Below are 23934 nucleotides of genomic sequence, written 5' to 3'. Positions count from 1 at the left end.
GAAAGCTCCTATGCTGGCGATGAAAGCTGACATTGTGGCATAGACAGGACTTACCTTGATCCTCAGCAAATAGCAGCCTCTGAGAGCCAACAGCACCCAGAAAAAAATAAAGCTGGTGTCCAACTCTCTACTATACTTTAGTAATTTACCCAACAAAAAGCTAGTTCAAGATACAGAAAGAAGAGATATTTTAAAAGGCACCTTTCCACTCCTCTCCTCAATTGCAATGTACATCTCAGCTACAGATTATACCTCGATGTTACCTTTTTTCCTAAAAGAACAGTTTATCTCCTTTAACCTTCCTATTTGTCTGCAAAATAAGATATTTTCTGATACAGTTGTATCATCCGTCCAGACACAACACACACAATGAAAAGTTTACAATTAGAAGCTGCTTACCAGTAACCAGAGTCTGAGTGATAATTCACATGCTCACCTTTAACTCTAGGAGAGTCCCCCCAGCACTCCCCACAAAACACAGCTTAGTTACCTTGAAGCAAATTACAGACTTGCACACTGACAGGAATGCCACCCTGTCAAGTAGAGCATGGTTTCCTCACAATTTCCTGATGACGCAGTGCTTGATGAAGGTCCCCATAGTTAGTTTCACACTGCTGTCAAAGATGAGTCCATTTTTTAGACAAGGCCACCCACACAACTTGAACTCTAATGGACTCAGCTCAGATTCGTTGGACAACTCTGCCTTGGCAGTTTCACAGTGTAAGCTCATAAAATCCATTATCCAGTTCAACAACACTTGTGCAGAGGTAACTACGCTCAGACCTCTCGACAACATGGAGGAACGGTCTTAGGGAGTGAGGTTCAGTCCTGCAAATGTCAAAAGACAAAGCCCACGTGTCATCCTGAAGATGCTCTTTTCCTTACACGTCTCATGACACTGGCTGCATCAGAACTGAAAAACATCAAGAAATCTCCCCTGGGAAAATAAGCAAGATCAGCCTCTAAATAGAATTTAATATAGCTAATGGATAATCTGAATTGCTCCAATTCATGCAGACAGTCCAAGACAATAAGCACAAAGACTTACAAGTTAGGTCAGTTCCAGAAAAGCATCAGGAAGATAACTAATCATACCTAGCTGGCCAGGTGAGTACATCTAGCAGACTCACTCTTGCTTCAAGAACCTCCTGTCACTGTGACAATATGCTTCACCCCAATATGAACACTACACAGCATGTGAACTATGCAGAACATCTTGCACATAAACAGCTTCTGCAGAAGAGCTCTGGAGATTTTAAATGGCTTGTCCCACTAAATTCAATGAAAAACAATTATTCTTTGGGAGATTAAATTAAATAGCAGCAAGATTACTTCAGGCTGTCCCCTGGAGAAAAGTAGCACACACCTTCTGCTGTGTCATAAGCTGAAGAGATCAAGGTTAGGAACTCCTGCATTAGACATCAGTATCACTTGACCAGACCTTCAGGACACAATCTGGCAGTCTGGTTTATTCAAGCCTATAGACAGGTCAACTAATGACAGATGATTCTAGAACCTACAAAACCTGAGTCAATAACCAAGTGCTTTCTGATGCAGCAGAGAGGCTGTTGCATCACCTTTCTGATAATGTTAGTTATCATCCCTGAATGACAGGTCCATATGTGACATGAGATGGCCTGACAAGTTTTACTTGCAATCTGAGCTCTAATACACAGCTGCATAAGTTCTTCTGGTGACTAAAGATCCTGTCTTGCAGGCCTTCCAAAGAGGCATTGCATTTCAGCAAAGAAGCATCCATTATCTAAATAAACAAAAAAGCTGAAACCGTAGGCCATCATGCATACTTTGAGACCACCTACACAGGTAATCTTTGGACTCCAAGGTTTAAAGACAACACACTCTTTTTGATATTCCATTCACAGGTCAGATATCTAGGTAAAACAGATGTTCCATCTCCTCTAAGATAACCTGCCATTACAGCCAGGAATTTTTTCCTATCATTAGGTCTACACAGCAGCTGAAGGGAAGAAGCCCAAGCGATAGAAGTCCTGGTTTGTAATAAACTGTGAGCAGTGGTTTTGAAACAAATAATCAGTGCCATTAGTCAGGCTATCTTTTGGCATAAGCTCAAAACAACACACACACAGCAAAGGTACATCAGTCTCCGATGCTCTTTGTGGAATTCCAGGGCTGCAGGGAGCCATCCATGTCACACTTTGAGAAGGATGTCAAAAGCACCACACACTCTGTGGGCAGAGCTGCTCTCTCCCATACAGGCTTAGGCTCTGGAGACAGACATAAAGGAAAATGGAGATGTTTCAGAAGATAAGGTCCTTGAAATCAGCAGCCTGATTTCTTATCTTTTGTGTGAATGCCTTATTCTAATGTAAGGTCTCTTCCTTTCATTCAAGGTAGTTGGTATTGACTCTGTGAAGTTTTAGCACAGTGACTGAAGGTTTATGGTGAATTTCCATGATGAATTTTGTGGAACCGTTGAGGTGCAAACAGGATACATCTAACCACACATTTACAACACCTGGAGCAAAGCAGTTAGTAGAAAGACAGGAATCAGACTGATGTCACAAAGATTTCAAGCTGAATAGTGTTGCTTGAGACCTGTTTCCCCCCCACCTTCTTCCCACTATGCTATTGCTTTATCAGGGTCATGATAGTATAGACATCACTCATGAGGACAGAAGAACTAGTGCATAAATACTCTAGGGATACAACCCAAACACTTCATGTGTTTCTCCCAAGTAATTACACAAAGCAGTTCATCCATGGTATTACTGACATCCAACCATGCTGGAGCCCAAAGTCAATAAAGGACAGACACTGTATAAACTCCAATAATATCTATCTCAATGTACTCCAAACTAGAAGGAAACAAACTGAGCACTTCTTCCATGACTGGTGTCACTGGAATAAAGAATACTATACTGGAAGAATCTGTATACAATAGGTGTGACTAAAAAGAGAGATGCAAAGGAAAAATGGCCTTACACACCCAGAGGAGCCCCTCTACCAAAATCTAATGCAGAAAGGGCACCACTGGAATCATCAGCTGGTGGTCTTAATGTGGGAGACCTAGGTAAGTCAGAACATCTCCACAGCTAAAAAGATGTGGGAATATGAAAAAGTACTGCGCCCTATGCACCCATGTAGGAATGAACTCTAAGAGTTACTACAAAAGGGGCACAGACACACATTCACCCAGAGCCAGAACAAACATAGACCCATCACTCAGACAAAAACATACCAGCTTCCATTTCACTTGGGAAAACTAATATTTACTACTATATAATACTCAGTTGCTGATTAGAAAATGAAGCATTTATGGGATGAGTTAAGTTTGCGATAGAGCAGAAAAAACAGTTAAAATAACTATATTGACTACTACTCTTTTTCACCCATCCCACTTTTAGTTGGCCAAAGACTTCTCTACATCACCTAGAGCATCACCATAAGTTGTTGCAGGTATTTAATACCCAGATACTATGCATCTTTTCTCTTCCTGAGAACCAGAAGCTACACCAAAGTGCCTGCTGGGATCTGTTAGCAAGAAGTTCCATCAAAAAATGTGTAAAATTCTTCCAGGTCATTTATGGTTGTGTATCACTGGAATGCTGGAAGTCAACTTCAGTTACTTCACTCCATTTTTTAACATCAGAACTATTCTTGCTCAGATTGAAGAACAAAGGGCTTCCAAGTATGTAACCAAGATCCAAAATACAGAACCACAAAAAGAATTGAAGAAAACAGCTTGTTCAGTGTGTGCAAAGTTTTCCAAAAGCTAGTTCACACGCCAGCATGTCTGACTAATATCTACAGTGCTACCAAGATGAAGTAGGCTGAACAAAGGCCAAACTGAAAAAAAATTAAAGCACTATGAAAACTTCTTCAGTGACTCATTCAAGCAGTCTAGCTTCCAAGGTCTGTTATTTTAAACCTATCTCCACATATTCACCAAGCTGAAGCCAACCCTTTTTTTAAAACAAAATAAAACAAACAAAACCCAGACACTGGCAACAGCAGGTATCATTTACTTTTTTTTATATATTTTTAAAACATAAGGACAAATACATGCTTTGATTACCATAAAGCACCGAAACCACTGCTAAAACATTTACTATCACAGAAATATCATAGTAACCTAAGTAGTTTTAGTAAAAAGTTTATTGGGTTTGGCAAAAAAAAGTCTGATCTGATTATTTTTTGCCCATATTGTTCCACTAGAACACCCGATGCTACATTTTCAATTAGCCATGTAACACAGCATTGATTTTTTTCTCAAGTGAACTGTCCATCTGCAACCTCCTCCTTAATGAACATGCTCCATACAAAAAATGAATAGCATCAATAACTAAATAACCAAACAACTATTCCTCACTGGTCATGAGCAGATATTACCCTCAATGATAAATACATTTATCACTTAATGAAAAGAGATCAGCTAGTGATTAAAGTGAGAATGTTTAATAAAACCTACCCACGGTATTATTTGTTGCCAAAGGCAGACACACAATCATGATGTACCTCAGTCATAAAAAGAAGGGAGACCAGACGCTCCTGTCTCCATAATATCTTTGCATAATGCTGCACCTAACTGAAAATCAAACATGATTAGGACTCCTTTGTTCCACTACAGGTTATATGGTGAGTTGTCCACTAAAAAATTGTGGAATTGTGCTAAATTTGTGGACTCTTCAGCCCTGCAATACCTCTGAGCCCAAAAGTGGAGAAGCCACTCTGTCAGAGTAGGAGCTTCCATGTCACACATGACAAAAGACAATACAGAAAGTCTCACAATGGCATAATAGCAGAGATGACACATGGTTTGTTGCTACCCCGGACAAATTAAAAATCAGTAGCTTGTCTTCTGATTTGTCACTGACTGTCACTGTCAGTAATGCTAGTGACTTGTCCCTGGACAAAGCCGAAGCTCCTAGCTCCCCGTGTGTTCTACAGTCAGGCGGAGTCGCAGCATCTGACACCTCCGTGAGAGGCACCATCTCTCAGGGCAGCCTGACTCCAGAATCTGAAAGGGGTTTCTTACTCCTACACACAATACAGCTATTCAGCTGGACTGGACTGTCATTTTTAAACCTGTCTTTGTAAAATGATGCTTGAATATTGTCTGCTGGTAGACGGGTCTTATGCTTTGAAGACTACCATTCCTCATCTTTAAAAGGTGGCTGACCCTTTGCTTTAAAACAAATCCTTTAGAGCATCCCTTGCTCCCTGTATTCTACACCTTTCAATAAACATTATTTGCATACAAACATTTACAGGCATGACTGTAAGAGAAGACATGAACAACAACTAACATGGCTGAATGGTCTGTGTAGTAATTTTTTTCAGAAACTTGGTAAGTTTCAACTATGGCAGGACATCACAGAACCATCCAGTGGTTTGGGTTGGAGGGGACCTTCAAAGACAATCTGCCACGAGCAGAGACATATTCAACCAGATCAGGTTGCTCAGAGCCCCATCCAGCCTGGTCCTGAATACCTCCAATGATGGGGCATCCACAACTTCTCTGGGAAACCTGTTCCAGTTTGTCACCACCCTCATTGTAAAAGACATTTTCTGTATGTCCAGTCTAAATCTACCCTCCTTCAGTTGAAAATCGTTGCCCCTTGTCCTGTTACTGTAGTTTCTGGTAACAAGTCTCTCTCCATCTTTCTTATAAGGTACCTTTAACTGGTGAAATGCTGCAGTAAGGTCTCCCTGGGGCCTTCTCCAGGCTGAACAACCCCAACTCTCAGCCTTTCTACAGAGGAGAGGTGTTCCAGTACTCTGACCATTTCTGTGGCCACATTCTTAAGTGTAAAGCCTAGCACATCTCATCCAAGTGTAATTCAACAGTGAACTTTGTGGGATTGTCAAAAAAAGCACTGAAAATCTACACGAGTAAGTGTTTAATACAAAAAGGCTTGCAAACCTGTGTTTTGTGTAAGGATTGATTTAGAAACATCCTGCATTTGCCAAACTACTGAACCAGGCTCAGGAATCTTACAAATATTGCTGTGTGTGATGGTATTGTTAATTTTAGTTCTCTGGAGCCCTCCACTGGAACGAACCCATGAGAATGGCCACGAAACCCACGGAAGAGCAGAAATATTTCATGAAGGCATTTTATCTGCAGGAGCCACAGGCTGCTGACAGTCTGCTACCAAATCCTGGTGCACGTGTTGTTTCCTACCGAGGTGACCGGCGACATGAGTCGATATTCTCCCGCGCGCCCCGAGGGGCGTTGCTTTGCCAGCAGGGAGCCGCGTTCCTTCGCACGTCCAGTCCCACTGCGCGCTGTCCCCGCCGGCAGCCCCGATCATCCCGGGGGCCAACACCACCCACGGCGGCTTCACCCCCGGCGAAGGCGGCGCCGGGCGGCCCCGCGCCCCCCGCGCGGCCCCGGGACATGCGCACTGGCGGGTAACGGGACCCGTCCGCGCCGGCCACCGGGGACCCCCCAGAGCGGCGGCGACGCATGCGCGCTGTGCGGGACGGGGCCCCCAGAGCCCCCCGCCGCCGGCCGCCCCTCGTCCCCCGCGCCCCCGCCGCGCATGCGCAGCGGCCCAACCGGCAAGGGGGAGGGGGGAAGGGCGAGGAACTCGAGTCTTCCCTTCTCCTGCAGGTTGGCGGGTTGCGCTCCGGGTAGCGCGGCGCCGCCGGCTCCTCAGGCCCCGCGAGGAGCTGCCCCGCGGCGCCAACCAACGCCTCCCGGCTCGGCTGGGGGAGGAGGAGGAGGAGCGAAGGGGAAGATCGGGTCAGCTCGACACCCGCCGGCCTCCCGGGAGCGCTGGCGAGCGCAGCCTGCCCCGCTACTTACACTCTCCCCCGCCTCCCGCCGCGGGCGCCGCCGCTGCTACCGCTCCGCGGCCGCTTTCCTCTCTCTTTCGCTCTTCGTCTTCACGAACAAGACAATATGGCGCCGACTGGTGCTCACCCGGAAGTAAAACGCGTCACGGTGTTGACCCTTGCCTGGAACACGCGAACGCCTCTTTCCACCATCTTTACTAAGGGCTCGTGGGCGGTGCCTTCCCTCCTCCCTCGGCGGGAAGCGGCCGCCCGCGGGCACCGCCGCGCCTCCGCCATCTTTACTGTGGGCAGCTACCCCAGTTCCTGTCGCTTGCCGCTGTCCATGGCAGCCGCGGCGGCGGAGGAAGGAGGGGCCGCGCTCCCGCCAGCCGCCCCCTGCCCGGGGAGGGACGCCGCGGCCGCTCAGGGGCGCCGGGGCTGCATTCCGCCCGTCCCGGCCCTCCCTCGGCCCACATTGCCTTGTCCCTCGGCACACATCACCTCGTCAGCGTCGGGCGCCCCAGGGTCCACCCTGAGGCCTCGTCCCGCGGCCGGGAGCAGTGGGGAGTGACCGGGGTTCAGACGTTAGTGTGAGGAAACCCGCGGGCAGCTCGTCGGCTCTGTGTCCTCCACAGGTACCTGCTCGCCAGAGAAGATGGTCAGAGGTTGCAGCGCACGGGGTGGGGTCTACATGAAGAAGTATTTAAAGCTGCTTCATTAAGTGGATGTGACTCTGGGCAATGATGCTGCATTGAAATATGTGAGTAACTTACGTGTTGCACAGCTGCAGGGTGTCGGCATTCTAAGGTCAGTGTATGCCTATCTGGGGTATTCGTGGAGCAGGACAATGCTTTTAAGTAGTTTATTCAGAAAATCCAAATTAACTTTTAAGTTATCATGAGATTTACCTTGAAACTATAATTGTATTTTAATGTATGAAGCTAAAACCAAAATCAGAAAGAAAGGCTGAGGGAGCTATTTATAAATATGTGAATGGTGAGTGTCATGAGGATGGAGCCAGGCTCCTCTCGGTGACAACCAATGATAGGACAAGAGGCAATGGCTACAAACTGGAACACAGGAGGTTCCACTTAAATATGAGAAGAAACTTCTTCACAGTGAGGGAGACAGAGCACTGCAACAGGCTGCTCAGGGGGGTTGTGGAGTCTCCTACTCTGAAGACATTCAAACCCGCCTGGACACATTCCTGTGTAACCTCATCCAGGTGTTCTTGCTCCAGCAGGGGGATTGGACTAGATGAACTTTCGAGGTCCCTCCCAGTCCCCAACATTCTGTGATTCTGTGATCATCCTAGGTAAGCAGCTCTTCTTGTATCGACATTAGGGTTGATTCTGTGGGCAAGGACTCGGTAGTTGCATTGCTTTTTGTGGAAAAGAGGTTTTCATTAGCTAGCACATTATTTGCTGCTGTGATCACTGCCTTTTCTTCCTTTAGCATCATCTGATGTAAATGCTTAAAATATCCATAATCTATTTGCTCATTGGATAAATTAGAAAAGATTGAAAGCCTCAAAAATTGTGCTTTACTTCCTGTAATGATTTCATTGTGAGATTTGTTGGTGCCACTTACACTACATATTACTGTTAATTGAAGTGTTCTAGGCTTTTCCTGTCTTGTGTCACAAGGACTGGCTGGACTGAGAACACTTTCCATGGTCAGAAGTGTTCTGGAAGTTTTAAGTGTCAACTGGCACACAGCTAGAACCCTGGCGTGGTACTTCTGAATGGGCAGCCTTTAAGCTGCTACTGGAACTGGGGATGTGAGAGGGAAGCACTCTTGCTCCTGGTCTTATCACAGAATTACAAAACTCTGTTCCTGGAAAGGGAACGAATTGTCTTTCAATCTATGACCTATGTCACAGATGGTAGGGCAGGGGGAAACAAGTGAGGTAGCTTTAGTGCTCAAGGATCTGGACTCATCTCTGGGTAGCTCTTCCAAGTTCGGTGAAGTTGGGACACAAGATGAAAGGAAAAAATAATCGCTCTTCAGTTGGGAAAAAAAGTTTTGTGAACTGAATTGTACAACTTACAGCTTATATTTAGACAATATAGTTTTCCAAATGGTTGGATGTTTTATTCATACATTTGTCAAATAATATGTAGCATAGATTAAATGACAAAATGAAAAGAAGACAAACAGCAGCTTTATTCTGAGAAGCTTGTGAAGACACCTAGGATAGACTGGGAAACTGATCAGACTTATATTGGGGTTTTAAATACAGTTTGTGTTTAAGGTCCTGTTTCCTTATTAATATTTGGAATTAGAAATCAACAAAGTGCACAATACATCAGCACTGTAGTAAAATTATTAAAATATTGTTATTTAAATACCTGCAGAGTAAAGAGTTAGACAACTAGTTCAAACAGATTAAAAGAGTAAATGAATTAAAATAAGGTGAAACTTGAACATGCTTGATATATTGCTCAAGTATTCCACACTTAGCAAAGGTTTTTTTGATTACTTGGATTGTCTTTTGCAAGCACATATGAACATGCTGGGGACCATCCTCATGCATAAATGACAGTAGAATCACAACTCTGAAGTGGCTAAATAGGGAATGGCTGCCATTGACATGGTGGTTTCATTAAAAAGTTTACTGTAATGATCCCCAAGTTACACAGCTCAAACCGAAAAAATTAATCTAGTGCAGCAGCGAGATAAGTGCAAAATAAATACAGCAAAATAATGCTTTTCTGTTATCTTTTAAAAGCAGTACTGAACCTTTACGTAATATTCTGTGCTAGAAAAACACTGGAAGCTGCAATAGATGTAAGAAACATTCTTGATATTAAAAATAGCTTCTAATATCAATGAAGTCTGAAGTGTTTATAACTTTATATAAATTGAATTTACACCACGTAGTTTTCAAGTAGTTGCAATGCATTGCAATTATTTCATTATAACAAATAAATTAACTTGGACTTTATTTTCTATGTTGTGCAAAGGAGGCATTTTGACTTGCACTAACAGACTTCTGTCTGAAAATATATTTAATAATCTCAGTTTACAAAAACAAGATTTTTAATAATTTTGAATAATCACTTCTGTTTCTGGAGTTTATTTATACACCAACAGGAGACGTACAAACAGCTAAAACAGCTGGCAAATTGACATCCTAAGGCACAGTAAATAGATACAGAAGCAAAAAATAATCCATTCACTTCTTTGCTGTGAGGTTGGTGAGGCTCTGGAACAGGCTGTCCAGAGAAGCTGTGGGTGCCCCATCCCTGGAATTGTCCAAGGCCACATTGTATGGGACTCTGAGCAACCTGGTCCAGTGGATGGTGTCCCTGCTCATGGCAGGGAGGAATGGAACTAGGTGATCTTTAAGGTCCCTTCCAACCCAAACCATTCTATGATTCTGTGAAAATAATTAGACTGAAATGGTTTTACTGAAAATTAGTAACATCTCTCTCACATAGACACATAGATCTTCGTAAAAATGCATAAATGTGCATAGGGCACAGCAAAAATAAAGTTTCCAGCTGATGAAAACTGAGGAATATAATTTTTTGTTTCATCATGGCTGCTGTAAAGCTCTTTTGTGAACTATGCTACTACTTTTTAATTCAAATTGGATTTGCTAATTTTTGCTAACATGAGAGTTGTATTCAAATGCTTTATTTTTCACATTTCAATACATCTGAAAGTTTCTCCTCAATAAATTATTCCTTTCCAAGTCTTAGTTTGTTACTAATATGTCCAAATAAAAAAAAATTATAATGGGTTAAATTGAGAATGCAGATGTGTTAATTTCATGTCTCTTTCTGATTCAGCTTGTGTTAGTATAAAAAAGAAGTCTAAGGAGAAACAAATGGTGAAGTTAAGACATTTCAGCCTTTTAATGAATTTATAAACCACTCTCACCTGCTACCACTTGAAATCCATAAGCAAGGGCACTTCATTGATACACACAGGGTGCAGATGGGAATAGGCCAGGAAGGTTTGGCAGACTGCATGGATTTCATTTTCTAATCAAAGATGATTATAGAGCATACACTTTGGGCAGGGAAGGTTTGGGTTGGTTTGTTTTTCATTCATCACTAAGTATTTGTAGGGTTATACCAACATGATGTCTGTACATGTATTGGTGTAAACAGGTCAGTGTAATAATTTTTCTCCCCCTCACTTATTTCCATATTTAGCATAAATGGTATACAAAGCCAAAGATAACAAAGTTCTTTCTGAGGAGAAATACTGTATAGTCTGGTCTAACTCCTTAGCTGATAGAGCCATCTCTGTCGATGCCTCAGCTCTGGGGACACTTTTTTAGGGGGTTCCAGTTGTCCATATACACATCAAGTACTTTTCATAACTTAGGCTTACTTGCTGAGGGAATTATTTACTTTGCTTGCTTTCTTACCATTTTAAAGGCAGCAGAGGGCTGCTCCAGAGTCACAGCTTTTCTCAGGTACCTGTATTGCCATCTGTAGGTAGAGCCACTGTGGTGGTAGGGAGAGGCAAGAGTATAGTTACAGTAGCTCTTCTAATAAGAGTTTTGCTAGTTCATGGAACGCAAATGATGGGACTGGGAAACATATAACCGTTAAGCATCAGTGAAAGACATTGACACAGAGGCTTATGGAGTCCCTGAAAACATGAAGAACAGATGAGGCTGATGAAGAAACAGTAGCGCCCCTGAGAAAAGAGAACCCCATTTCTAAGCTATTCCACATGAAGCAGCAGGCTACTGCTCTTTCTTGGGGTGGGGGGGACCACAAAGGTATGACGTAACTCTGTGAAGAGTAGCTGCTACAGGCCTGAAAAGATTTTTGGTCTGGTAACAGAAGACATTTTAAGCAGAGTCATAAACTTTAGAGCCCTTCAGTTAAATTCTGAAATCACATAGCTTTTCAATAGTGTATGTGTGCCTGGCAGTTGCAGGAAAGTATAGGTTCCTAGACTTTGCAAATAGCCTTTAGAATCATGTTTGACATTTTAGCAAATGTATTTTCCTGGAATGCTCTGACCTTCTCTTGCAATTCCTAATAAGTTACTATGAATATAACAGATCTTCAGTATGCATATTTAAGTACAATCACTTGCCCTTTGCCACAAAAGACCCAGAACCCTGTATCCTGAAGGACACACTATGACTTGCATCTAAAATAGTGTACGACATTCTCTTGTTAGTCATCAATTCTTCATTCTAAAGCCATAACTTCACCTATTGCCCTCTGTTTTACGACGTATTTCCTTCTATATTTTCATATGTGTTCCCAAGTCTGAACTTACTGGAGTTGCTGCTAACACTGCTTTTTATTTCAATTCAGGAAGCCTGATCCAGGAACAACAGTGATGGCTACCTCTGATAAAGGTGTTAGTTTTTTTCCATGCCATTTTCTCTCCATGTTCTATAAAATACCTCAATAGCAAGGAAATGTTCCCTAGCTGTAATGAGAAAATAATCATGCCAGTATCTTTCATAGCATCCTAGTCAGTATGTCTACTTGGGAAGATTTCAGCAATCCACACAGCATGTGAACTCCAATTAAAGAGAGGCGAAGACCACCTCAAGAGTTTCCTGAAAGTAGCACTAAAACTAAGCAAATACAGGTTTAGAACGTCATTCTGTTTCTCTCCTGGTTTTCTACACTAGGGAGGTAGTTTTAGGCTAAAAAGTAGGAGGCTAATACAGGTACTTAAGTTCAGTAAGTTTACAGAAATCAGCAAAACTAGGAATTTGAGACTTCATGTAGTCAGTCTGTCTGCTTTAAGGTGGATGAAATACATTCCATCTGTGGCCTCCTAACAGGACTGTGTCACAGAAGTGTAACTTAAGTTGGTACTTGCTGTGATTCTTGCTCAGAACTAATTTTGAGTTTTGATCAGCTGTATACAAAGAGGTGGAAGGTATGTTTAGGTGGATGCAGGGTATGGGAAAACAAGAAGGTAAAAGAGAATTAACATATTTTAAGCAACTCTAGTCTAAATGTGATTTTTTTTTTTCTTTCATAGTGTAGACTCAGGTCAAAATGTGTTTAGTTGGAATACAGATGGTTCAAGTTGACTGCATGGTTCTGAGTTTTACTGCTTTTGGGTAGACTAAGACAATTTTAATCCGTGGAGGGAAAAATTATTGTCTTGGCCAAAATGCATAGCCAAAGTTTGACCTAAACAGAGAAGTTTTTATTTGGAAAATGAAATCCTGTGTGAGCAGGGGCTAGCTCTGTTATGACCATCAGTTGCGTGGCCTAACAGTCCTTAGTGCCTGCACAAGTACATACAAGTAATGTGGCAGTTTAATACACCTCTGCAGTTTGATGCAACTATGGCAGGTCTCGCTGTTTTCTTATGCAAAAGAGGGAATACAGGTGGGATGAAGCTTTGAAACAGAACTAGACAAGTCACGCAAGTATGTATGACAATATGTGGCAGAAACAGTAATTGAGACAGCATGTGTTTTTTTCACAAAAAAAAAAAAATTCCAGAAATGAAGATAGTAAGTAGAAATAAACATAGTCTTTTCTCTACGAAAGAGCAAGTTGGACAGGACGGAACTGTTACAGAAGTAATTTGTATTTAAGTAACTGCTTATTAAATAAATTAATTTCCACATAGCTTCAAAGTAATAATCAGATTTTTACTTTAAAATGTATCTATTACTCTCTGGGATGGAAATGGGAAATTATCAAAAGAAGTAACAACTCAAAACAAGGCAGTCAAACAGGACACAGAAACACGTCCTGCCACCAGGACACCTGCCGTCCTCCACCAATGACAAAGGGAAGTCCAGATGTGTATCAGAGGGCAAAAGTCATCATTACTGTCCAACTCACAAACACAGTGCAAAAATAAGGTATAGTTTATTACTCCTGTGAGAAAAGTATTCGGGAACAGATAAACAAATTCATGTTTAGAAACCAAAGTAACAGCATTACCTGGTTACACTTAAACCCCATATATAGTCATACACAAGCTTATATGCTGTACACTGTCATAACTGAAAATTTACTAAATACAGAAGTATTTGCAATTCTCTTTCCTAGTAGGTAAAGTGACAATATATATTGATGCATTTATGGTGTGCATATATATATACATATGTGTATCTATATATCTATATCAGAGGATATACATATGCACACCAAGTATATATTTATATTAACACAGGAATACATTGCTATACCAGTGCCAGTTGGAGACAGCTGAAAGGGTACTGGGTATGGGCGGATTCACTGTCATTTTGCAGAAGCCAAATGGATCTTTTCCCAGTCTCTTCCCAGCTCTATCAGGAAAGCACAGAGCCAGCTGCTGTTTCTCCATTCTGGAAGCACTGTGTCTTCCAGTTACTACATGTGGAAGGAACAGGATTTGACAGGTTCTTGTTTGCAGAAAACTTACTAGCTGACATCCAACCCACTGACGGGAAGGATCTGGACTAGATCACAAAAAAGTTGAAATACCAGGGAATCCAGGCACTTAATGCTATCAGTATTTTTATTCTCAACTGTTCTAGAACTATGGATGAAAGCTTATCTTTATTAAAATCAAGAACAAACTTTCCATAGACCTCAGTAGGATAGGACATCATCTTACATTCTAATGGTACTGTATTTTAATGAAGCCAGGAATTTTAAATATTTGGCAAAGTGCATACTTTCAGAGAACCATTCAGATATTTATAACGGCTTAACTGAACTTTAAAGTTGACATGATAAATTCTCTACAAGATAAAGGCACAATATTTACAGGTACTCTTACCACTGCAGCTTTAAATAAGATAAACTAAATAACCACTACCATCTTTTAAGTTAAACTGTTGAGAATTATAGTAATAATCTTTCATAAAAAAGTAGATATGCTTGTGCATTTAGTACTCTTGATTCTGGAACCATCTGAACGTGGGCATCACTAACATACACCCACTGGCCTCCTGGTGCTCCCATGGCTTCTTTTAAACCTGGAAAGTAAAAGCAAAAGAAGTTGTTTCTTGTCTTTCATGTCATCATCAAATCAAATACAGTGGATATTTCAAATAGGAAGAGAAGCTTCTAACCCGTAAGAACTCATGACTTAGATGCAGTTCAGTATTTGCAGTTTGAAATGTACATGTCAAAGAGTACTGTAAGAGAAACTGGTGGAAGACAGTGCTTACACATCTACAGTGCTTTTTTCATATTTTTTTAAAAGCCTAAGACATTTTAAGTACAGCTTGCTGTATTCTAACAGTAAGTTATACTAGCACACAACCAGTTCTGACATAGGAAAAAAAAACATATTTCAAAAGCTGACCAGTGTGAAATTAAGAACACAAAAAATTCTAGTCTGTTCTAATAATTATTGCAAGGGAAGCATAAGACTGAGGGAGACTTTAATTTCAAAAATATTTTTAAATTGTCCTTCTGGGAAATAAGCTTCAAATGCAAAGTGATGCTACACAGGATAGACAGGACAGTGCTTGGTTCTCACTCTACCCATGAAGGGAAACAGTAAATATATTTACCCTACTCTTGACAGCTCAAAATTCCTGCCTCCACAAATCATTCACTTACAGATTCTATGCTAGAATCTTATTTCATTCTGCATATCAAAAAACATATTCATAAGAACTAGTGTGCTGTTCTCAAAATACCAACAGAAACCCTACAGTAAACCTTGTATTCTCCATGAAAAAGTTTCTTGCTGTTCACATTAAACCAGAGTATTCCAGATTTTTAAGCATTAAAAAATTTACAATCCTAAAACATGTAAAATGCTCAGATATACAGAAAGTTCTATTTAAATTGTCATGGATTCAGCTCTTGTTCTGGAACATTTTAAAATACCAAATATGCCAAATAATTACAGTTTACCAGGCACAACTATTCACCTAGACAGATTATTTTGACTAGGAAAGAGAAGAGAGTTTCCCATCAATTCTCCATTCAATAACTGAACCAAAATTTCATTATTCACTCAGCTCTCTGTGGGGTTAATACAGAAGTAGGTCATGTACTGGGTGTAACAGAAAAAATTATTTATTTATGTGGCCCTAAACATTACTAAATATTCTGAGTCAAAACAATTATGTGCTGTAAATCCCCTTAAGGATAAGGAGCTGTAGCCAGTGGTTGCTTTTGGTTTTCCTCACAGAGAAAGGAGGCTCTGTTCGTACATACCCAGAACATTTTTGGTGGTAGAAATATGCTCCAGTAATTTCTTGGAGGGTGTCCTGACTTTCACATATGCCGCATAATGACCACCTCTCATGGACCCACTGTGCTCCACTATTCCGTAAAGACTATATAGTACTCTTGCACCATCTGTAACATTCTGCATTCCCAGAAAAAAAAAAAAAAGATAAATTATTTAATGCTGAATTTTACAGATATCTTAACTAGCTATCAACACTTTAAAAGAAGCAAATTGACATCTACAGCATTTCCAGTGGATAAATAAATGTATTAAAAATACTCAGTAGTCTGTTAATTTAGTTACCATGGAAGCAGCAATACTTGTCCTTAATGCCGTTATATACACTAGTGCCATCAGGGTACTACAGCTTAACTAATGCTTGTTAACATCCATTATATTCTTGATATGAATGGAATTTCAATTAGTTACAATTCTGATCTCGGGACACTATTTGAGAACATTCACTCTGTTATTTCTCTAGGAAAGGAAGGAATAATAAACAGTCATCATCTTCATCATCATCAACCTGACTTAACTTGTGCTTAGGACAACTGTTCAGTCACAATAAAAATAAAGATTAGAAACGGGTACCTTGCAAGATGCAGCACAAAATGGTGCCAAGTCTAAAATCAATGGGAAATCCACGTGCCTATTTACTTTCCGTAGACTCAAACCAGCCTTCAAAAGGAAAGAAAAAAAAAAAGGTGTAAAATAAATATTTTTACTGGGAAGTTTTTTAATCCTAAGGTGTATTACTATACTATTAAAATAAACCAAAAGTAATAAAAGATTGCAACTGATTTAAACATTCTTTGTTATATTTTCTATACGGTGCCTGTGACACAAAAGCATGATGGACGTGTAAGAAGTTTCCCTGGATACATCTGCACGGCTAAGTGCCCTTTGAAGGTATTAGTTTCAAACAGGGGTTCTACCAGTTCTCCACAGAAAAAGGAAATATTGGTATGCACGATGACACTGAAATAATTTCTTGTCCGCTAGTGGGGCAGAGGAATACACAGAGGGGTTTTGGCTTTTTACCTGGTGGAATCTTTTCAGATGGAGAATAAGAATAGCAGGAACTGAAGAAATCAGCAGCTGTTTCCGAGCATTTGTGTAGACACCTTCCACCTTCTTCTCTGTATTTATGAATATCAAAATAATTTGTAAAGTGAGGGCAGTCACCCAGAATTTAAGTATTTTTTTAAACATTTGTCAGGATAGATCTATGTTGCAATAATTTTGTATATGTTATATAAAACACAAGGGAAATTTTGTGGAGTAACAGAAAAATATTTTCTCATTTTTCTGGTTTTTAATAAACATAATCTGCCAAATCTGAGCATTATTTTAGCCTGTCCTGTGCAGATCAGATCAGAAGTTGGCAGCATGTACACTATCTAGGTGAGCTCGCACATGGAGATCCATACGTTGCCTGTTACTGTAGCACCCAACTTTCCTGTTAAAACCACTTCACCTGAAATAAATGGATGATCACTGGAACAAGAAATGGAAGGCACAGGTCTCTTTATCAATGCTGATGTCCTAATTTTTCACTTGTCAGTTCTTTCTGAATGACAACTCACTTTGTGCTTATTTAAGAGAAAGGCCTGGGGGGTGGCTGCCTCAGAACCTGCTGCCCGGAGCACACCCAGTTGGGGTACAGGGACTCCGATCCCCCCGTGGGACAGAAGGAATTGAATCTGGAGTTCTTGTTCACTGAATAATTAATTAGTTTACTAGTTTTACACACATCCAAAGAAAAATATTTCATCTGAAGTAGAATGGAGAATTTCAAGTAAAAGTAGGTGACCTCTTACATCTTTTGTTTTAGAAAGAAAAAAAGTCGTGATTAATTATGAACTGATTTTAACTTTCCATTTTTCAGTGTGCCCATGGAATCAAAATAGTATTTATATAGCACTTACAGTCCAATAACAATAAAGGAATTATTATAAAATACTTTTTAAAATTAATTTTTCTAAATTTACTTACGCTTAACTTTTATCTCTCCAGATAGCTATAAACACACAGCCGTCAAATTTTTGTTACTATAAGACTTCCCTGTATATTTTATTTCCAAATAATCAGAAGAGCTTATTCTTTTTTAGCCTTCTGAATTACTATACATTAAGAAAAATCCTCCAGACCTTTTTAGAAGTTCATTTTTCATTATATTTAAATTGTTTTTCTTACTCAGTGAACCCTATCGGTCTGCCGGGGCTATACAAACATAGAGGAAAACATTGCCACAAGAAGGTAGTCCTCTCTCATCTCCCATTCTTACAAATCTTTGAAAGTTGTTTTTCCCTCTCCATTACAAGTGTCTTTTTTGCCCCACTTACATACTTAATTACACGACTTCCCCAAGTACGTAAGTTGCTAGACCAGAACATTACAGCACTTATTTCAAAGCTTCTGGGATTGTAAAGAACAGAAACAGCAGCAAAGATTAATATTGAACGATGAGCCTATACAGTTTATGGTCATCTTTAAGTTATTTATCTTGGATAAAATAAAGATGCACAATGAAATCTAAGTTACGTCTATGATTATGTTCTAATATAAAATTCAGTTTTGTTGCCTTTGTAGGATGAAGTTTTAAGCTGTTACAAGCAAGTTCTGCTGGGGGAGACATTTTGTGGTTAGCCCCAGCAGGGAGGCCCAGGCTGTAGCAATGACAGAGCAGCGAGGGCACAGGTTTTGAGAGGTGATTTTGTAAAGTGTCCAGACAGACACAAGGACATTTACCTGTGGAGATGGTTTTCTTCTGATACTTCTGTTTCCTTTCTGTGCAGCTCTCACATAAGAGCTTGTTGTTCCCCATGAGAAGCTCGACAGAGGTAAACTGGTAAAGGCAGGACTGAACAGAACATTCCTTTGAGCTAGTTATGTAGCTTTGGGAAAGGGTCTGGAAAGCATTTTGAGGGTTTTGGGATAGCAGGGGTTTGTCTACTGAGAACATGGAATTATTTGATAAACCTAATGCTGTATCTCCACGGCTCAATTTTTTATCTTCCTTCATAGTATCGCAGAAGCTGAGTTTGGACATGGCACTAGAAATCATCTCATCGTTACTGTCACTGGGTTTGCTGTGTGGCATTTTAACATTTACGTGGCTGATGTGCAAAGCAGACGCGTTGCTGCCGGACGGGCCAAAAGCTGTTTGCTTAGAAGCACTTTCACTCTCTGAGGCTTCACTGTCTGCATCAAAGCTGCTTTCAGAGCGACTGGCTTCCTTCTCGCTGCCGTCTGTCTGGCTGCCATTCACAGCAGAGTCGGCAGCTGTATCTTTGGAGTACGGGACGCCAGAGCTACCTTCCAGCTCAAGCTTTTTGGTTTTTCCCTGCAAGATAACAGGACTTCTTTGTTCTTCATTGGAGGAAGCTTTTCTGGCAAGCCGTCTCTCCTGGTTCAACTGATTCTGTAAATTATGGCATATTATTTCAGTAATATAGGGGAGAAACAGAAATCAGATCTGTGATCTAACATAGCTTTTGAAACATGACAAATTCAAAGGAAATTCAACCTATTATTTCATATTCTACATCTCACACATGTTTAAGCTACTTGTTCTCCTTAAGGTCTTTTTAAACCAATTTAGGATTAGAAACCTACACCCCAGTCAGCTAAGAGCATTATACTTACTGTGAGATCAATACTTACCCCAACTAATTACATCCACTTTGTGACAGCTGTGAATGGCACATGTGAAGTTGTATTCACTTAAGCTTCAAAAAGGGTCTCAAATTTGAGCTAGTGCCTTAGCCTCCCATCAGAGGCCTTAGCTGATGAGCAACTCCAGAATAAAATCCAACTCACTTGTAGGCATTTGTCTTAGAGTAAAGCATGTTCACTAATTTGTATATTATCTGAAGTTGATTTTTTTATCAAGATTGCAAGAAGAAAGAATCAACTTTGCTGCCACAGAAAACTACTGCTATAGATTAAACAAACAAACAAAAAACAACGAAACACTTAAAGGTGCCATAATTTTAACTGATTAATAAGTGTTCATTATTCTTTTCTTTCTTGTGTTTGGCTTCTTTCCAAAAGAAGTGAGCAACTTCCCTTCTCCTTTGCTTTTCCCTTTATCTGAGTTGGATCAAAATTCTAGTGATGCCAATGGGAATCCTTCCATTAACCTCAACAGTTTGAGTTTTAGGCCTTTTCTCCTGTACAAATCAGTGTCTGCACCTTCTTTCCATTCTTTTCATTTCTACCACATGTCCTTTTTCTACTTCTGTGTCATTCTTTTCTCCTATCAGTTTTTATAGGCTCATTCTTTTATATTTTTTCTTTACATGTATTATATTTAGTGTGTTAAGACCTGTTTCAGGGGAGTATTTATGGTCCCCAACAGGGCACAGACCCTTCCAGCAGGGCTCACTCAGGTAAAAGAACCTAAAACTGTCATGATCTCATAACATATAGCCTAGGCACATTCTTAAAATAAGGCTTGAAATTCCCCCTGAATGTCAGGAGGCCTGCACCTGCATCTTCAATTTCCCGGCATTAATAAGAAAACACCTTTTAAACACACAAATAGACAGCAGGAGTTAAGTTCACATCAGTGCCTTCACAGAACAAGCTACAGAAACTAACTTTCATAGAATCATAGAACCATTTAGGTTGGAAAAGACCTTTAAGATCATTCGAGTCCAACCATTAACCCAGCACTGCCAAGTCCACCTCTAAACCGTGTCCCTCAGAACCTCATCTACGCATCTTTTACACACCTCCAGGGATAGCGACTCCACCACTTCCCTGGGCAGCCTGTTCCAATGCCTGACAACCCTTTCCGTGAAGAATTTTTTCCTAATATCCAGTCTGAACCTCCCCTGGTGCAACCTGAGGCCATTTCTTCTCATCCTATCACTTGCTACTTGGGAGAAGAGACCAACACCCTCCATGCTACAACCTGCTTCCAGGTAGTTGTAGACAGCAATAAGGTCTCCCCTCAGCCTCCTTCTCTCCAGGCTAAACAGCCCCAGTTTCTTCAGCTGCTCCTCATCAGACTTACGCTCTAGGGCCCACACCAGCTTCATCATGGCCTCTGCACTCTCTCCAGCACCTCAATGTCTTTGTCATGACAAGAGACCCCAAAATGGACACAGTATTCAAGGTTATGGCTTTGCATTCAGTATTTCCTACTGACTGCCTTTAGGTAGCTTCTTGCTTGGTAGAGAGGGTTTCTGGACTGTTTTTGTTTTGGATCTCCCTGCAGGTCATGGGTACCGAAATGCTCGGCACTACAGGTAACTGCCAAACTTGCAAATGCTGAACTTTGCTCAGTTTGTCCCTTAAATATGTACCATAGGCTCAATTAACAAAGAATCGTCAAGCACGTAATCAGTTTTAAACTTTAAGCAGGGACTTAAGTCCAAATGAAGTACATGCATAAGACAAAAAATATTCCCCAATATTTTCTTAAACAGGATTTATACCTACACTAAATATTATTTCATAATTCAAGTCCTTAAACTTATAAGCAAGTGAACAGTTTGGCAAAAAAATAATAAAATCCCAATCAAAAAGATCATTAGAGACCCCCAAATATGCTTTCAATTAAGACCATTTCAGATAAGCTTGCTCGATTTATAAATAAAGAAGAGGGAAAGGAACATTTCTGAAATCACTGCTAGTGTTCAGGGATATTATGCAAACAGCAGTCAAAAAATTCTTAAAATAGTGAAGCTCCCAATTTCCGGAGAAAAGCCTAACACCCCATGTTCAGGTTCACTGTTGCCTACAAAACCACCCACAGGACACCCCCCTTTTCACATGCAAACCTGCAAGCTGATGAACTGAAGTCACAGAACATCGACACAGTGATTGAAATCAACAACTGTTTGTTTTGGATGAGAAATTTTACTGCTAAACATTACACTGAAAATAATTTTTTAAAAGTCTAAATTAATGGTAAATATGTGTCTGAAATGATGGAGGAGGAGTGGAGAATCAAAGTCTCACCCATTAGACATACTTCGTAGGTCACTTTATCCATTCTTATCAAAAGCAGAGTCATTGCTTCCTTTATATTAGTCTGTCTAATCTAGTTTATTGAATCCATACTATATTTTATTTTCGTAATTTTGAAAACGTTTCAGTAATAGTGTTTCACATATCAGTATTAACACTATTATTAAGATTCTAATTGGCCACATAACCCTATATGGATGACAGGTCTTATTAAAAAAAAGTATGTTAATAATGACAGTATAATGACATTATATGACAATAATGACAATGAGAGCCTTTGTCATGACATTATTATTAATAACATATGTGCACAGTAATTACCACAGATCTCTTTTAAACACTAATACATGCAAAGAATCAGTTCTGTTAGGCTGGCATATTTGCAGCACCGTTTTGCTGCCATCATAATGGGAGGCTGCCCTGGGGACGGGCTGAACCGAGTTCCCCAGCCCTCAGGCTGCTGAAGGCCACCTGGATGACCCAAACCCTGCACTCAGTCTCCAAGAGTCTCTGCTGGCTGCACAATTTTTGTTGTACTCACTGCCTGCAAATACCTTGGATGGCTCTAATGCAGACTGGGCTTCTCTCTGAGCCAGTGTTACTGTTCTGGTGATTGCAACCAGAAACAAACTAGGAGGACACCAAAAGAAAAGCCATCAACAAAACCAAAAGCAACATGAATTGAAACTAACTTGCAGATTTTTTTTTCTTGCCTTACAAACAAAACCTTGTAACTGAAAACTAAATGGTTCCCAATGACTGTCATGTCTCACACTTCTAAGAAGGACTTAACTATTTTAAAACAAGTCTCCGCTATATAGGAAAAAAACCCCATTGATAGGTGTTAAAATTCCCACCCTTGTTACTTAATAAACTCAAGATGATTGCTTGGTGCAAGTATTTAAGTTCTTACCTTATCTTTTGTTAAAGCATGCTTCTTGACAATTTTGGGTTGATTATTCAGTGTAGTGATAGAAGAACAGTTATACTGACCAAGATCTGCCTCTTGTACACTTTTACCTTTACCTGTTCTTCCCAAAGGTACAGGTTTTGCAACCTAAGAAATCAGACAGGAAATTAGGAAAAAGCAACTTTGTATTCCTTTGTAACCTACAGAAAAGATGGAAATAGGTGAGGTTTTTATGCTGAAAACACCAGAATAAATATATTCAAAGTTTACCCATTTTTACACTGTCCCATACCATAGGTACACGTCAGTCCAGAGGGACTCCATTCTCATAGTGCACACCAATAGGCTAGCATCTACCTTTATTGACCTTCAAAAAAAGTCTATAATCATTCTATTCATACAAGTATATACTAAAAATACTAGTAAATTAAACTAATCTCAGACCTACATATGCTGTAAATTAGAATGGTCATTTGTTCAGTGTTCAGACTAATTTAAAAATATATGTACTTATGATATTGTATGTCTAAATATACCTATGTATGTATATACATAAAATCACACAAGGAACAAGCAGCATGACAGTATATGTGTTTATGGACAAGCATATATTTTTTGGCTTGAAATCAACACTGTGTATGTACATACATAACCATCTTCATAAAGGTATGTAAGAAACAATCCACTGGAAGCAATAGTTAGTTATTGCATATTCAGTGTCTTACCCTCTCTTCTATTATAGGAAGTGAAAGATCAATGAAAGGTTCTTTTACTGTTGAAATCTTGAAGAAAAAGAGACAATGCATATTAAATGCAAAGAATAATATATGGGTTTAGCACATAGCTCCCATTTTAAATCAAATTATTATCAGAAACTATACAAAAATCTAATTAGTTACAAGATGCATCAAACTACAATGAAGAACTTCCCAAAAACATTTTTCTTATTTTCGTTTAATTTTGAGGTAGCTCCAATTTTCTTTCAAATGCTGCACAAAATTTCAGCATAGAGATGTAAAGCGCATGGCCATTCATCTGGGCACAAAATGGACCTAGAAGCAGTGTGGTGCTCAGTTCCTCTCAGGTCCAGACAGATTGTCAAGTCATGTGGACCTTCTAGATAGTGCACTTTGGCAGAAGAC

The 23934-nt window shown here is 40.2% G+C and overlaps 2 protein-coding genes across 4 annotated transcripts in view; both read right to left on the bottom strand.

Annotated features, from left to right (window-relative positions):
* Window positions 1–6932, bottom strand: part of PNISR (PNN interacting serine and arginine rich protein) — a 28149-nt gene extending 21217 nt beyond the window's left edge. For both annotated transcript variants that reach the window (XM_082049324.1, XM_082049325.1), the window contains exon 1: window positions 6794–6932. The gene's annotated coding sequence lies outside the window, so the exon portion shown is untranslated. The remainder of the gene's footprint in view (window positions 1–6793) is intronic.
* A 6633-nt stretch (window positions 6933–13565) lies between these two features.
* USP45 (ubiquitin specific peptidase 45) overlaps window positions 13566–23934 on the bottom strand; it is a 55190-nt gene continuing 44821 nt past the window's right edge. For both annotated transcript variants that reach the window (XM_082049563.1, XM_082049564.1), the window contains exons 12-18: window positions 23518–23574; window positions 22796–22939; window positions 18652–19324; window positions 16942–17039; window positions 16492–16578; window positions 15885–16038; window positions 13566–14686 (exon numbers count right to left, since the gene is read on the bottom strand). In XM_082049563.1, coding sequence (XP_081905689.1) covers window positions 14553–14686; window positions 15885–16038; window positions 16492–16578; window positions 16942–17039; window positions 18652–19324; window positions 22796–22939; window positions 23518–23574 — 1347 coding nt within the window. In that variant the 3' untranslated portion in view covers window positions 13566–14552. The remainder of the gene's footprint in view (window positions 14687–15884; window positions 16039–16491; window positions 16579–16941; window positions 17040–18651; window positions 19325–22795; window positions 22940–23517; window positions 23575–23934) is intronic.

This window comes from Streptopelia decaocto (genome assembly GCF_964273445.1).
Source record: "Streptopelia decaocto genome assembly, chromosome: 3".
Taxonomy (NCBI): Eukaryota; Metazoa; Chordata; class Aves; order Columbiformes; family Columbidae; genus Streptopelia; species Streptopelia decaocto.
Note: the sequence above shows the minus strand (reverse complement) of the source record. Positions and strands in the feature narration are given on the sequence as shown.